Source organism: Solanum tuberosum, unplaced genomic scaffold (assembly GCF_000226075.1).
Source record: "Solanum tuberosum cultivar DM 1-3 516 R44 unplaced genomic scaffold, SolTub_3.0 scf00172, whole genome shotgun sequence".
Lineage (NCBI taxonomy): Eukaryota > Viridiplantae > Streptophyta > Magnoliopsida > Solanales > Solanaceae > Solanum > Solanum tuberosum.
In genome coordinates, this window is record NW_006239095.1 from 160108 (window position 1) to 177435 (window position 17328).

The 17328-nt window shown below is 34.3% G+C and overlaps 2 protein-coding genes across 2 annotated transcripts; both read right to left on the bottom strand.

The window, feature by feature from the left end:
- Positions 1-259: 259 nt before the first annotated feature.
- On the bottom strand, positions 260-6557 carry LOC102592701 (5'-adenylylsulfate reductase-like 5). Its single transcript, XM_006354063.2, has 4 exons — positions 6213-6557; positions 3258-3439; positions 2565-2689; positions 260-1093 (listed from the first exon to the last, which is right to left on the bottom strand). Exons 1-4 carry the CDS (start codon positions 6372-6374, stop codon positions 660-662), a joined length of 903 nt encoding a protein of 300 aa, XP_006354125.1. The 5' UTR covers positions 6375-6557; the 3' UTR covers positions 260-659.
- Positions 6558-10579: 4022 nt separating this feature from the next.
- On the bottom strand, positions 10580-15186 carry LOC102593041 (mitochondrial dicarboxylate/tricarboxylate transporter DTC-like; the record flags this gene model as incomplete). Its single annotated transcript, NM_001287888.1, is given in 6 exon segments — positions 10580-11085; positions 11176-11390; positions 12141-12502; positions 13711-13772; positions 14525-14608; positions 15050-15186. Coding segments are annotated over 6 exon segments (894 nt in total).
- Positions 15187-17328: the final 2142 nt, after the last annotated feature.

Sequence of the window (17328 nt, forward strand, 5' to 3'; positions counted from 1 at the left end):
AATAATCCTATCACAAACCCCCCCCCCACCCCACCCCAACCCACCCATTCAAGCTTATAAGTCAGAGAGTTTGCAAATGCAGACCCCTTTGTATAGAGTGTTATGGATGAAGTAATCGCAATGACAAGTGATTAGAGACATAGAACAGAAGAAGTCGAGAATCATCAGTTATCTTTCAAATCAAAGTAACGTTAGTTACCTTCTAAATCAAAGTAGCGACAAGCCAAGTATCACAGGCTGCAAGGTAAAAGATGAAAGATGATGTTCCAAATGAGTAACTTGCCATTTTTACCAACACACAGTGTAACACTTTCTGTTGATGCCAACAAACCATCACAGACAAATACATGCAGTGTTACAAAGTCTCCCTCTTGTCATCATGTAGTATACATAGAAACCCTCTGTTCTCAAAATTTACAAGAAAGCTGTTCATATTTCCACCTAAACTCTAAAAGCACAAGATCTTCTGGTCTCTTGAGTATATTTAAATTTTCTGAAAAAGATAAGATACAACACCGGGCAATAACAGCTAACCCGAGGGGGAAGAAATAACAGGGAATGAAGAAGTAAGACGATTCTACTTGCTGTAGAAGCCAGACTCTGAGTTCTAACTTGTTCGCTTTAGTGACAATCTGATGCAAGAGACGACGAGTAGTAGCTTACAAGTCTCCTGAGGGGGCTATTCTTGCTGCTGAGGTCTCTCCCAGTGAAACTGATGTCAAGGACGAAGCCCAAACTCGAGCATTCCTAGCACCTTTATGGAAGTTTCTCGTTTTGCATAGCTTTAGCTTGCTCCAAGCCCTCTTGGGATCAACTACGTGGAAGATGCGCCCCAGAATCTGCCTTGAATCTCCAAAGATCCCCATGTTTGGATGAGGAATATATGCAGCCCATAATGCTACTACACGAGCTACCAACCCGGGGAAGAAATATAGGGAAGCCCTAAACAACAGGAATGCAACTGATAATACAAGGTAAGGTTCACTCGAGAATAATTCCCTCAAAGAGGACCCTTTCCATTTCTGAAAAGCTTTGCGACCATCTGCCTTAAAGGTAATTTGACTTTCAGTCGCATCGACCATAGGATCAAGCCCTGAAACAAGCATACAAGTGTGAAGTCAATGCCATCAAGTTTAAAATGAGAAAGGGTAGAACACTGATTTGTTGCATACTGTACAAATTTCCAAAAATGACTTCCAAGTTTTAAACTCATAAGAAAGATGGCCACTTTTCAGGTGTTCACTCTACGCGCTACGGCAAATTTCCTTTGCATTTTTCAGTAGCTGTAAAATAATTTGTGGACATTGTCTGAAAGAGGCAAATTGAGAGAACTTCGAAAGAGAGGTAGAGGAGAAAAAATATGAGAATATTAGAGAGGATAAAAATGAATTTTAGGTCAATATCCCAAAATGATCTCACATTAAGAGCTATTCTGTCAGTTTCGTATTCTGATGAAAACAAAAACTTAACAAATTGGAATATCATGGGACTCTCTGCAGGTCTGACTTTTTGGTATCTCTCATAGATCAAAACAGGACATCGGATAAATTTTAGCAGAAAGCAATGACAATTTAAAAAAATGATGAAGAAGCGGTTGAATTGCAAGAAAATGCTCCTTCTACATATGAGAACTGCCAAATTTTGGGTGAGTTTAGTTAATGAACTTTAAGTCCCAAACTCCCAATAGTACTCCTCGTAAGTCTTAACTAGTCTTCATACCCTCTGAATGCACGAAATTACAATACCCAGTATTCCCTGGAGTGGCAAAACTAGGCTTAAAGTAGTTCAAAATTTTACCTTTCTAAGATTGCTTTGAACTGTTGAAGAAATTGCTGAGGAAGCATATATCTTCCTTGCACAATCTATTCAATAAGGACTTTCACCCCTCGATATTAATGTTATCAATTGACAATAGTGTGTAATTGATCTAGGACTTTGATACCTGCTACTACTAGGTTTGCTCATACGGTTTCTTCAGTAATTCTTTTTTGGAAACTAATTTGCTGAGTTAAGTAATATTCAGATTCGGTTCTCTCAAGCTTATCTGTACTAGTTGAGTTTTAGTTGTGGGCTCTTCATTTCGGAACCAAAATCAAAATACCAAGAAGGGTTATTGTGCCTCAATATAAGTGTGTGGACCTTAAAATAAAGAGTTAAACTGTACAACAACAACTCAGTGTAATCCCACGATTGGGGTCTGGGGAAGAGTTGGCCATGGTTACCAATTTTAGTTCTTCTTTGCTTCAACATTATTTTGGCTTAACCATGTGCATATGTTAAATGTAGGACATTTCAAAATGAGAATTTGGTTTTTTTTGCCAATTCGTAGAATGTTCCCCTTAAAAAATGGCACCAAACTCGAAATCAAATGTAGTGGAAATGAAAACCTAACACCATTCCACCACAATAATCAAAGGCCAGTCACATAAGTTTAGATTTGGCTTGTGATTTGTAAAAGATGAAAAATGCTCACTCCTAAACATTCTCAACAGTATGGATGAACTCTTACTATGCCACCCAAAAGCAGGCAAACGAGAATATAGGCAAGCATTTGAAAAGGTCACCTGTAGTCCTCTTGTAGAAGTTCACAAGGGAGGGAAGATCTTTCTGGCCGTGATATCGCACTCTTGATGTCTGAGTCACAATCAATATTGATGGAAAGCTGTGAACTCCATATCTTGAGAAGACACTGCAGATGAGAGGCAAGACACATAATTAAAATTGTGAGAGCAGCTGAAACAAGAGCGGAGAAGCTCGGGAGAGAGGAAAAGGTTTAATTCTTCATCAATTTTCCTTCTCTTGGAGAAAAGTTATGATGCCATCATGGGATACATGCTTTATTATTGAAGCGCAATATAGTACTTATTTAATTGAAAGCATATGTAGGTCAAAACTTGAACAGAAAAACAAAAAAAAAAAAACTTGAACAGCTTCTGTCACTAGGTTTCTCGGCAAAATATTGATCTAATAGTTTCAATCTCATACTTAACACAAGACAAATTTCCATGCAGTACATCCACGTTCTGAAAACAAAAAGGTAGAGTTGGGACGACTATTTAATAGTTTAATGTCTGGCACTGATTAAGTATTTTTAACAAGGGAATTAAGGGTAGTCAGGGATCAGCCATTTCCATAAACTTTATCGGCACCTTGTGAGCAGTTACTGCAAAAGCTCTAACGGTGGAGCAAAATGCTAATAGAGATGACACAGTTTTATCATACTAAGAAAAGATAATATTAACAAAAATTAAACCAACCTAGGCGTAGCTTTTGATTGCTCAACCATCACATGTCTAATTTGCGGGAACATGGAACTCAGAGCACCAAACTTCGATTTAACATCTGTCGAGAAAGGACACCACGAGGCGTAAAACAGAATAGCAGTAACCTCATCTTTCTGACTGGACCTTAGAACCTTGTCAAGTGATTCTCCATCCGTCTTGTGAGAAAATTGCATAAATGCAAAAAATCAGGATAAAAGAAAAATAACTATATTAAGATGCATGTCATAGTTAAAAAAAAATAATGCAGTTCACATGAAGAATTATAAAGTTAATTTATGAGAAATTGGGTCATCGATTCCCTCTGCTACTCCCAAAAAACAACCGAGCTCTCTTATGCCAAGGAACAGAAATGGAAAAGAAAATGATCAAATAACAAATGTGAACTTTGGGAAACTATGGAAGGATCTATATGAGACCCATCCATTAAGAACAACGTATGTATATCAAGGTTGCATAGAGTTCAGGCTGGAGATGAATTTTATGAAAGAAAACAGTAAGCATTCCTCACAAGTATTCAGGAAAATCATATAACATAAAAGGGGGCTAAGCTAAAAAGAATAGTCCAATTCTATATGTTCTCTTTCTCAATTTTATGCCTTTATCTCGGAGAAAAGATCAATGTCTAATCCATTTATTTACTGGTATTCAAGCAGGTTGGAATATGTATTATCATAATAATGGTAGTAATAATATCATTTTTGTTTTGATATTGTACACAAAATCCTATAACTTAGTAGATAGGGAGAATGCCTGTCAGAAACAACACAGAATAAGAAAAAAAGGAGCAATCCTAGAACCAAAGTAACGTATATATTGCTGAGACACAACAGTCACACATTGATGAACATGTATTAGATACACCTTTTTTGAACAGTATGTACTAGATACACCTTCAGAACCTACATTAGAACTTGAATAACCTATTTTTCCAAGTTGATCGGAACATCACAAATCCATCTGAAACCACAACAAGTTAGATAAGAACATTCATTCAAGCTTAAAATAGCTTGACCACCAACTTGTCTGTTCACCAACCACTTAATGACCACTTTTTCATTCACTTACTTGGAAGCCAGTTATTTCTAGTCTTATTTCAGCTCTTATACATGCTACTGTCACCTTTTAACCAAAGCTTTTGGTCAATCTTTTGCTTGTAGGAGGTGGTAACATAAATCAATTTCTTAAACTTGCATACCAAGTAAGGATAAGAGAAGTGTGGAGCCTGAGGAGGTCAAATAGAAACTTATTTTTGTGGATGCCCCCTTCCTTAAAATGTTGAAAAGCATTATAATGTTCACATAAAGTAAAAATAATTCCACATTCCGATTGAAGCCAAGTTAAAATGCCATGATGGTCACAATCAGTCAACTCATTACCTGTAGACAGTCATGTGAATACATCCTAAGGGAGAATACATGAGCTACATTGTGAGACCAAAATTGTCCTGCTGTCCACAAAAACAATCTCCCACTGCAAAGGAAGCTAAGCAGATAACCTAACTCAACCACCCAAGTTTCCTACTCTAGGCACACTTCACTCTCAATTCTTAAAAGTTAGAACAATCGCATACACTTTCCAAATACTTGGCAAAGTTCCAAAACAAAATCAATTTGAGCCTTTCTCACTGATGGAATCAATTACTTAACATTGAGCCTTTTCTACAAGGAAGAAGAGAGGCTGCTCATACCACTTGCACAAACTTTTTTATCTAATGCATATAAAAATGCAATAAATCCAAAAATCAATATTTCTATACGCACTAAATGCCCTTAACTGCCTACTCTCAAGACATGGCATATAATTTCTAAACAGAAGATCATCAAAAACAAAGTGAACATCATTACATTGAGAAGTATCCTACTCATGGGCATCTCCAAGGAAAAGCTACACAATTTCAGCCTAATACTACAGTGTACAAATTACTCTGATCCATTTCTTCAATTTTTACTTAAAAATGTTCTTTTCAATATCTAAATTCAACAAAAAATCATTTTTCTGACTATGTTCAGCTATGCTACAAAAGGGGCTAAAAAAGAGGACTCTGCAACAGGAACGTGCAATACTTAAAAGATACAATTTACATATCATTCATGACAACACAAATCTTTTAAATCATCTACAACAATTGAAAAAAATACCAAAAATTATAACTTCCAAAAGATGCTCCTAAACAATCAGCATCAACTCCATGACTTGAGCAACCTAAACCATGATTAGCAATTGAAAATACTCAAACGGGCTATATGATGCAACAAGTATCTCCACATCACCACAACTTGAAACCATAATCTTCCTCATACAATAATCCTTTATTTGTTCCAAATTCATATACATAGCACTAAGAACATTAAAAATACCCAAACCAAATAAATATTCCCCCCCAATGACTTAAGATAATCTCAAACCCTCCAAAATAACCTAAAAATCCAATCTTTAAAGCAAAAATAATCAGAAAACAGATTCAACTCAATGAATAATCAACAAATCACAACCAAACCATAATTAGCTATTCAAAAAGCAACCCAAAGGATAGCGGCTGCGGGTTTCCCTTGTCAAAAAAAAAAAAAAAAGCAACCCCAATTAATCAAGAAACAAAAAAGATTCTCACAAATCATTAAAAAACAACTTCAAACCCCTACCAATCACCAAAATTATCAAAACCCACTTCATAAACGAAACCCAATCACCAAAACAATCAAAAAATATACAACCCATTTCAATTAATTAAAAAAATTAAATTCTCACAAATCATAAAACAACTCCAAACCTCTCCTAATCACCAAAATAATCAAAACCCACTTCAAAAATGAAACCCAATCACCAAAAAAATCAAATAAAAAAGAACTACAACCAATTTCAATTAATTAAAAAAAAACACCCAAATACATAACAAAATCCCCCAAAAAAGGATATTAGAAACTGAATTACCTCAAGAATCTTAGAAGATGGAACGGAGATCCCAAAAGGGCATTGAGATTTCAGATCATAGAGAAAATTATAAGACTGAATTGAAGAAACCGATTCGGAATTCGTATATCCAAACGCTGCAAATACAAGACCTAATACCAATATGTATCTAATCGACACCATAATCAACAATACTAATCTCAAATTTTTCAACTAAAATATAAAATTCCCAAAATATTCAGAAAAAAAAAACAAAGAATTCCCTTTTCAGCCTCTCTTCTAGAAAATTTTGAATTTTTTTTTTGTATAGTGTTTCAATGTTCGGCCAAAATCAGCTTTTTTTTGTCAGCAACTTTATCGTCCTCCTACGATTTTTTATTTAAAAATTAATTATCTTTTTTATATTTTAATAATGGTCCCTCCTTTTTAAATATTTATTTATCTTCCTACTTTTTGACAAAAATTAAAAAATTAATATCCAAATATGGTGTTAGTTAAAGATAGAAAAAATGTATTAAAACGTTATTTAATTTTATGATCATAGATATATCGTGTGGAAAGTTAAAATTAGAGAGTTGTCAAAAAAAAAGATCTACTTTGCTCATATTGATCCATTTATTTTGTCTATTTGTGAGGTTTAGATTCTTGACTGTTGCTAATTTGAAATTTTTATCTTTTATTAATCTGCTACAATCACCATGTATTTTTCTTGTTTTTGTTTGTTTGTTGTAAGGATTATAATTTTGAAGGGGAGCGTTGGAGCAAAACTTAAATTATCTTCATGTGATCGATCAATATATTATAAGCCACTGAATCGGGGTATCTAGGTTGTTTATATGATTGCATCGCATTATTTGGGTGTGTTTATTTCGGATTTTGTGTGTACTAGATATTCTTTGTATATGAGCTAATACCTTATAACGATTAACACTTTGAAGAAGAGTTTTGGAGCAAAGGTAAAGTTGTCTTTATGATCTATAGGTTACGAGCCAATCAGGGTAGCTAGGTTGCCTACATCACACTGTTTGGGTTCACCTACCCCGAACCATGTGTGTACAAGGGGATTCGATTGATGATAAAGAAAGAGAATTTTTGGTTCAGTTCTTCACCTTGACAGAAAATAGAATTGATTAAATTCAATTGAGTCTAACTCATAGTGTCATCAGCTCTATTTTTATTTCCTTAAAGATAAGACATCATGAGTAGTTACACTTGTAAAACATGTTTTTGTAAGATGAACTATTGCTATTATGTGAAGGTAAATACTTACTCGCATTCAATATCTATACTAAACTATATTTTGATTAACTAATTTTATAATTAACGTAATCAAATACATGTGCACAAATCGTATTACGTGATTGGAAGTGTTGTAATAAACATCGAGTTCGAATAAATTTTTACCATTGTACTAGTCCTTGCTAGAATATTTATTGCTTGATTGGAGTTATTTTTAACCTTAATTGTATTATAGGGAAATTAATTATTTTTCTTTCGGTTTAAGAAGCTAAAAAAAATTCTTCATTAAACGGTAATTAATAAAACTTTTGGTTTCTTTCATATAATAAAACAAAATAATTATCCGTTACAGAATTTATATGATCCTTAATTACGTCTACATAAAATTATCATTTCATCTATTTTTCTTAGCCTAAATTTAGAAAAAGAAAAAAACAAGTTTGATGATGGATTTGAAGGAAAAAATATTTTATTTTATCTCATTTGCAATTTCCATTTTTCTTGGTCTTTTTTTCCCTTTATCTGTTGATTCAGAATGCAATAAAAATTTAATAATTATAAATTTTGGTGATTCAAATTCTGATACTGGTGGATATGTAATAGTACGTGGCATGATGGGACAGCTTCCGAAAATACATACTTTTAATCATGATTTATCTGGTCGAATGTGTGATGGCAGATTAATTATTGATTTTCTATGTAAGTTGGTTTGTTATTACACTAACTTTTATTTGATTTTCTGCTTGATGTTTGATATTCAGGATCTTGATTCATGTCGAAAAATCTCTTTTCGAAATAAAAATCTTTCTATCAAAAACGATTATATAATCATTGTTTTGAACACGAGATAGTTGATTGATTAAAAGAAGAGGAATATATGTTGTTCCACTATAATCTTTGATTGTTACATGGTGTGATATCGTTAGATAATTAAAATAATTTGTTAGCAATTTTTTTCAAATCATATTATCTATAAGAAATTGTAATATTTTTTGTTTCTTATTCGATGTTTGGGAGTAATGCCTTTCTTATCGAAGGTAATTTCATATTTTATTTTTTCCATCTCATGATTAGTTTTTGTTTATTTATTAATTTGATTTTCTTTATTTTTTATTATAGGTGAAAGTGTGGGAAATGGATATTTGACTCCATTTATGGAATCAATAGGCAAAAACTTCACAAATGGAGTTAATTTTGCTATTGCTGGTTCTAAAACTCTTCCAAGATTAGATTCTTTCAATTTGCATATCCAATTTGCTCAATTCCATCGGTTTCAATCTCTTTCTCTTGAGTTATTTAACAAAGGTATATGAAATTATAACGCCCTCGAGTCTTTAATTCAGTGATATAAGCACAACAACTTGTGTTGTGTAAGTCAGACGCATGTCATATTGTCATAGATAGACTGAATTTCGAGATATAATTAACCAGCTGACCCCCTCAAGGGTTTGATTCAGTAAAATGAGCACAACACGTGTTTTTGTGATAGATAGACTAAATTTCGAAACACAATAGTTTGATCCAGTAATATGAGCACAACACGTATTGTGTGAGTAAGATTCATGTACTGAATTTCGAAACATAATTAACCATCGCGGATTTCTTGATTGATAGGTGATGGAAATTTGCTAGGAGATAAAGATTTAAGGAATGCACTTTACACAATTGATATTGGACAAAATGATTTGGATGGAATATTTGGTGGACTCATATATGAAAAAGCAATTCTCAAAATTCCTGATATTATTTCAGAAATTGAAAATGTTATAAAGGTAGTTTAGTGAATTTGTATTATTATTATTATATTATATTCTAATTGTTTTACTTTTCCTTTATTATTATTTTATTGGATTTATTGAATTTGCAGGCAATTTATGAACAAGGTGGAAAGAATTTTTGGGTACATAATACAGGACCATTAGGGTGTTTGCCTAAATCACTTGCAACATATAAGAAAAATGAGAATGATTATGATGAGAATGGATGTTTAATTTCTCTTAATGAAGGTGCAAAAATATTTAATAACAAATTACAACTCATTTGTGAAAAATTAAGAGATGAAATGAAGAATATCACCATTGTATATGTTGATATCTACTCCATCAAATATGATCTCATTGCCAACTCTTCTACTTATGGTAAGTCTTTGTTTCCTTCCTTAACTATCAGCTCGACATGCTCTCCAACTTTGGTTGTGCGCAAGTAGACACACATGTTCTACGTTGCATAATACACGTAGAATGTGAATTGCCACGTAGGACACGTTTTATCTACTTGTTCAACTTAATACAAATTTAAGGCACTACTTATGCACAATCAAAGTTGGAGGGCATAGATGTCAAACGCAACAAAGTTAAAAGGTACATTTATAAATTATGCCAAATAGAAACAACTATTGTTGGGGTCTATGTTGCTCGGACTCTTCAAAAATGTCGACAGGTGCATGTATTTTTGAAGGATCCAACACGGGTGTGGCAACATTTTTGTAGAGTCTGAGCAACTTAGGTTGGGGTCTCATTGAATGAGTGGAGATGGAGATTAGGTCCCTCCTTAGCGCGTGAACCCATAGAAACATTGTCCTTTCTTATCTACTTATACTAACCTTATTGGTGACCAGTTTGGTATAAACACCGAGTGCAAGACAAGACTTTCTTGACTATGTATTGGTTCTCCTTTTTTTGGCAGGGTTTGTGAATCCATTGATGGGATGTTGTGGATATGGAGGGCCACCATACAACTTTGAATCAAACAACAAATGTGGGCAAGGAAATTACACAATATGTGAAGATAGATTCAAGTACATTAGTTGGGATGGTATTCACTACACAGAAGCAGCTAATGGATTTGTTGCCTCCAAAATACTCTCAACACACTACTCTACACCTCCACTCAAGTTCAACAACTTTTGCAATATTGCATATGGCAACTAGATTCTTGTCAATCAGTGTTGTCCATCACAAATGTTCTTTTAGTTAAATCAAACATTTTCATAGATATTCATGAGCATGTTTGTATATATAATGCATGTTTTTGAGCCGAGCTCTCTACCTCCACGACATAATGGCAAGGTCTACGTACATTCTCCATGTTCTTGTAATGTATAGACAAGGGATATAACAATTGGCTAAATGATACGGGAGACAAAGATAGGTGCATGAAAAACTATATATCCAAATGGAGCAAGAACATTAGGATGCATTTTTACTCCAATACTCAATAGCTCATACCAGGATGGATGCTAACAAATGAGTGTATATCCAAAAATAGGCAACAAGATCAAGTTCAAGATGCCACCAAAATTGGTGAACTCCATACTACCTACTTCAAGACGGTTTTTGAAGCAAATAGATTATTCAGCTAAAAGAATCTTCCCATCAGTTTGGATAAAGTAGTCTTCCCAAAACTATATTGGTAGGAATATTGAAAAGACAATATGTCTAACCTAAATTTCCGCAAGTCAATGTATCACCACAAAAATCTTAAAGCCTTTGAAGGCGTGAGGATAATGAAAGAGCGAAAACAGTACTAATACAACAAGGCGAAGATGTTATTTCTAATAAAGCTCAACTTGAGAGGATGTATCTTTTTTTTGCAACAATCACAATCCGATTTTCTTCTCCACCTTCTGAATTTGGTTAAGGAAAATCCAAGTCATCTGTATAGGCAAAAGAAAGAAGCAAACATATATTAAAAGCTTGTATAAAACCGAGAGAAAGGAAGTTGGGAGAAATGAAGGGGAACATACCATAACATGAGGGGCAATCCTAATACAATATACTGGAAATCCAGTGTAAAATTTGAAGGGTCCTCCTGCCTTCAAAGTCTTCATGGCACAATCGAAAGAACCAGTGTAGGGCACTTTTCCTTCAGCATCTGGCTGCATTTTCTGAATCTGGGTCTTGACGTAATCAAATGGTAAACTGCAAGCAGCAGCAAAGAATCCAGAAACACTGCTGGCCCCTGTATTTTAATAACACGAAAGGTACTTTTTTGTAAGAACATGAAACATTATGCCTCATGGGGGATATTGAAATTTGCAGCATATTCATCATTCAATGATAACACTACCGTTCAAGACAGTCGAATGTGAAGAGCAAGGAAAAAAAGTACTTGAACGCACTAATACCCCAGACAACCTTTTCCCCTTTCCATGGTTATTGAATGCCACAACAAAAATAACTTTCTTGATAACATTCTAGAGCCAGAGCAGAAGAATCTACTCAAAGGCATAACTTACACCATCTAACAGTCTGCAGTACTGTTAAGTGTTAACCACCTTTTCAAGAGTCCCAAATTCCCTTAATCCACCAAGAAACTAGAATGGATACAAGTTCCATATGCATAAACACAGGAAGCAAAGTAGAGGTTAAACAAAACATTTCCCCGCAAGCCGTTTTTTGCCATAAAGCACTAATTGCAGCAAAGAGAGAAATCAGGCCTAAAGATGCTGCATTCTCTAGCAATTAGTAACTTAAATGATTAGCCACGCTATGCAAAAGATGGGTGGATTTCTCCAAAGAGAAGTTTGCTTCTCTTTTCAAGACAAGTCGGAAACATTTGATGCCCTCTTGAAATTACAATCTGAACTTAAACCCTTCTTGAGGGAATACACTGAAGAAACTTGACTTAAAACTAAAATTAAGACCTGTAGTACATATAGGATACACCGGTGCTAAAACCATGGAAGCATTTGTACAGAAATTATCTTACCTACTACAGTAGCAGCCTCGCCCATGCCTAGGTTGTCCCTGCAGAACTCCACACTCTGATCATAAGAGGCAAGCATACCCATGTTCAATGCCATTGCCCTTACTACTGTTGGGCCTGCACCTTTCCAGAGGGCTAGAACTCCTTCATCAGCCGCAATACGGGAGAGTGCATGGAATGCATTTGTGTAATTGCGTCTCTGTGCTAAAGGCAAGGTAGCATCAGCTTGCATACGAATGAGGGCCAAATCTGCTGGACTGCCAACAGTTGCACCAATTGCTCCAGCAGTCAGACCACACAGAGCCTTTTGGTACAGAGGTAAGGGCTTCCCTTCATTAGCCTCAATGGCCTTGTTCGTCAAAATTCTATTTTAAGAAAACCAGCAGAAAGGTAAAAGAGTTAGTCCTACTTCTTTTTTCTTTTCATGGATGAATATAGAAAGAACATTATCAAGCAAAAGGCATAACAGCACTAAGTGGTACTATTATCACCAACAATTTAGTGTTTATATCTAGGTTTTAAATCACGAAAAGTTTCAAGATCTTCACACTGTTTGCTGAAGGTACAGACAACAGACAAAACCAGACCTTCATTGAATGATATAGGCTAATTACATGTGAAATGTAGCTTCCTGTTGCACATAAATCGATGTCCTGAAACCAGCTCACCTTCCTCCAAAGGAAGAAGACAATGGATTCTCATTGATTTGTCTTTATCCACATGTAGGATGGAAACCCAAACTAATTCTCAACATCTCATGATTAATGAGCCAAAGGATTTGAAGTGGTTTTAGAGGATTCAAGACTTCAAGTGGTTTGCAACTACACTACTAACTACACTTAACACTACAATCAAGCATGGAATAAGTGAAGTAGGTTATTAAACCTCTGTATTTTATCTAAAATTTGTTTACTTTTTCTTGAACCTGCAGATATTTTTTCACACTAATTCTTTTCAAAAGGCGTTAGCTCAATATTTCCATGAACACATAAAATTTTAGCAAAACCCTGAATCCCGATGGAGGTCCAACAATGATATCACACCCCCTTGAAAATAGAATAAGCAGAAAAGAACAGAGTAAACCCAATAACCACAACCACCTCATAAAATTATAAAACAATACCAAGCTGCAAAACCTTCAAAAAGTTAACAGCCAAGTGGAGGGGAGAGGGAGAGGGTGGCATGGGCTGTCTTAATCCTCAAAAAAACTGAAAAGCAAGACTTGCAGAAAATCAATAATATAACTGTTCACAAATTTATTCCATCTTGACACTTGACATAACCAAAGAGTAACTTCGCTAGAAGACATCTCCAATAAGATGCGCCAAGTACCTCAACATGAGTAACCAGACTGTATCTTGATTCAAATAAGACAACTGTAAAAAAGGTGTGACTATGCAGAATAACAGTGGTACCAAGATACCAGAGTAAATCCTTGGGCAACCACCAAGTTGTTCCCCAGTAACATGTGTCACAACTATGAACCTTGACACATAATCAATAGTATTTGAAAATTTTAATAATCCTGGCTCATTCTGATTGAAGAAAAGATAAATTTAGGACAAAGTGTCACCTGAATGACCCAAGTCGGGCAGTTGTGTAGGTTGCCTGCCTAAGAAGCCCAGCTGACAGACCCTGCATAAGATGATAAATAATTGATGGCATGGAATAACAAAAAAAACATACAACACTAAAATATGAGAGGAAGTGCATTAAGTCATCCACTGATGGGTAATATTAATTTGGAAAATTTTGATTTAAGACATCAGCCTTAGATTGGAAGGACATCGATAATATTGCATCCATCTCAGATTCAAGATTATTCAAGCACTGTGCAGTCCATCTGATCATTTGAAGCTACAGTCACTAAAGCTTACAATATTGTTATCTTTGCAATTGTCCTCCAAGTAAAAGCCATCTGAATTTTAGCTAAAATCGTCTATTTTCCCAAGGTACTCTCATAGGAAATCTAACAACTATCTCAATTAATAATCATACAATAGATAAGTTAATGATTTGGGAGTCACTTGCATTAAATGCAGGCAGCTTTCACCAGCTTATTTCTAGTGGAAAAAGCATCATCTAGTTTTCTTGCTGATTTTTTTCCAAGAAAATGGGTAATCCAGTACGGCGTAACCAAAGTACTGGAGAGATTTATCGTTTCTACTCTATTGAGGATACTATAATGTATGAACTACAAATGCATCCTCACCAAGTTTAAAAGAACAAGGTATTCTCATTACATGGTGGGAAATTAAAATACCTAGCTGTTTCTTGTGATCCGAGATAAAATAAAGATCCATTCAATCAGAGATCAACAAGTAAATGCCGATACATAATTAATCATCAACCAAAGCTACATAGACATAAATCTCACGAGAACAAACCTTGTAAAAGGCACCAAAGCCTTCATTTTTAAGCATGGTTTTGGTAACATCAGCTGCTGATCCCTGTCCCAATTGTATCCTCACCTGCTCGCCATCATAAGAAGGACGTAACATAAATCAGAATAGATCCCATCAAACTTTAGCACACCACAAACTGAAAGACTCAAACTTTACCTCATATTGCATAAGAAACTACCCCAAAGATTCAATATTTACAAGGCTAAATCATGTCCATTCACTACAAAACAACTCTATATAAGAAAAGTAAACTGACACATTTCAACCAAATCCATTTGGTCTAAGATCTGAAATACAACCAAATCCACCAAAAGATCAGTACCAAACATCCCATATAAACAAAATAACAATAAAACACTCATTTGATTCAAGATCTGAACACGACCCACCAACCAAACACATCAAAACATCAAAAAAGACAGGATCTTTACAATCAAGAACACACTAACAATGAAGAAAAAGCAATACCCATATAAAATAAAATCAAGATTGTGGTAAAGATGTTACCTTTATCATATCAATAGGCTGAATAACACAGGTAGCAAGCATACCAGAAACACCTCCATTAATAAATGGCTTAACAGTAGGCCAAACACCTCCAGATACTGGCTTCTCACCCATTCTTTCTCAGCTCTCTTTCTCTTCAGATTTCAAAAAGAGAATAGCTTTGGGGACTGAAGCTCTCGAGGGTTTTCACAAGAGTTAAAAAAAGAAGTTATGGCAAAGGGGAGAGAGGTATTTATACACAACAGCAAATAGTACCACTATTGTTGAGCCAATTAAGAAGGGAAAACCCTTTTGTGGTGGTTGAATCAATTTTTGTGTGTGACTAGGACTGCATTAATTTATCGTCTCTAATATTAGCCCTTCATTTTCACAAAATTACACTTTTAGAAATTAGATATATGTACACCTTTTAAAATTATACTCGTCTCTGTTTCAATTTATGTGACGTCGTTTAGCTGCAATTATTGTGGAGTCTGGTGGTTTAGAATCATAGAAAGATTTTTTCTTTATCAATGGTGATTAGTCATGGTATCCATAGCCTTGTTTCTTTTTTGACCAAATTCTAATTTCGTTTTTGCTTCTCCCGATTGTCGAGCCTGATCGACTCTACTCTTTTTCCTGTCTTCGACCTCTCACTTCGTTTCATTATTCTTATGTACCGATGTTAGAATGAGAACACCTGATCAGCCCGACTATCCCAAATGCCCCCCCCCCCCCTCCAAAGTCTGCTCAAATTTTAACGAAGGCAAAAATTACTAGTTGATTCTTCTCATCTGTCCTAACATCATAGTAACTTGGTGCTTACTGTTGGTGATAGGTCGCAAGTATTTTGTGAAAATTGACAAGACATGTTGCTGGTGGAAGGTGACATGTATCTTGTGGAATTAGTCGAGACATGTTGTTAGTGGGAGGTGACAGGTATCTTGTGCAATTAGTCGAGACATGTTGTTGGTGGGAGATGGATGACAGGTATCTTGTAGAATCCGTCGATACATGTTGCAAGTGGAATGTGACGTGTCCTGTGAAATTAGTCGAGATATGTTATTGGTGAGAGGTGACAAATATCCCATAAAATTAATCAAAGTACACGAAAACTAATCTAAACACCATGCGATTCTAAAAAAATGATTTTTTTTTTAATTTCTAATCTAAACATTCATTCAATATAACCTTATCCCATCCTAACTCCAATGGTCTTGGACAAAGATTCCATTAAAGTAGACATACTTTTAATTTTATCATGCTATTCTAGTATAATCATACAAAATGGATTGAATTATAAAAAGAATCATTCTATAATTTGTCAAAAAAAAAAATCCACAAAGAATCTACTTTAATTTGTGGAAAGGAACATACATTTGACATCGTCTAATTTTATTCTTCAAGATAGAGCAAAGGGATATACCTTGCTTTATGGTTGTTGGAAAATTTTCTATTTCAAAATTTGGTCTCATCATTATGTTTTTGGAGCAAGTATTTCATTATGAAAGAAATTAACTAAATTAAAACACTAAAATTGAATGAAAATCATTGTGTATCTCAAAAGTGTCAAGTTTTTAAAGATATGATATGCATATTTAAAAAGTTTATGATATATGCATGATCGGATTTGAAGCTAGGATCGCAAGGAGTTCATATGAATGTTTGTTTATTGAAAGCTTATACTATATATACAAAGTCAAAACTTTTTTCATATTAAATTCTTACGATTTCTTTGTATGTTTACCTATTTATATTAAAATTCGACAGCAATATCTTGTATATTACTATAATATTGCAAATATACTTGTGTACATGGGAAAAAAAGTCATTAAGCTAGGATCGCAAGGAGTTCATATGAATGTTTTTTTATTGAAATGTTATACTATATATACAAAGTCAAAACTTTTTTCATATTAAATTCTTACGATTTCTTTGTATGTTTACCTATTTATATTAAAATTCAACAGCAATATCTTGTATATTACTATAATATTGCAAATATACTTGTGTACATGGGCAAAAAAGTCATTACATTGCAATAGCAAAGATGAGCAACAAATAAATTAGAAGTTATATTTCACACAAGTTGAAAATAAAAACAAAGTATCATAACTGTCATCTTTTTTTCCCACAAAAAAAAATATTATTTAATTTGTGATGGGCATTTTCTTAAATGGGAATTTGACAAATGGATACTTGTAAAAGAAAAAAATGGTAAAAATAGTGAATTATTTGATCTTCCAAGGGTAAATTATGTAATTTAGTCACCAACATTCAATTTTTATTTTATTTTTTAA

What these genes read in the sequence shown, in the direction of transcription:
- LOC102592701 (XM_006354063.2), bottom strand. Translation starts at nt 6,374, where the DNA reads ATGGTGTCGATTAGATACATATTGGTATTAGGTCTTGTATTTGCAGCG. An exon ending in CAATCAAAAGCTACGCCTAG is followed by an intron (nt 2,690 to 3,257) that starts GTTGGTTTAATT and finishes TCTCATCTGCAG; the next exon opens with TGTCTTCTCAAGATATGGAG. An exon ending in CTTCTACAAGAGGACTACAG is followed by an intron (nt 1,094 to 2,564) that starts GTGACCTTTTCA and finishes TGCTTGTTTCAG; the next exon opens with GGCTTGATCCTATGGTCGAT.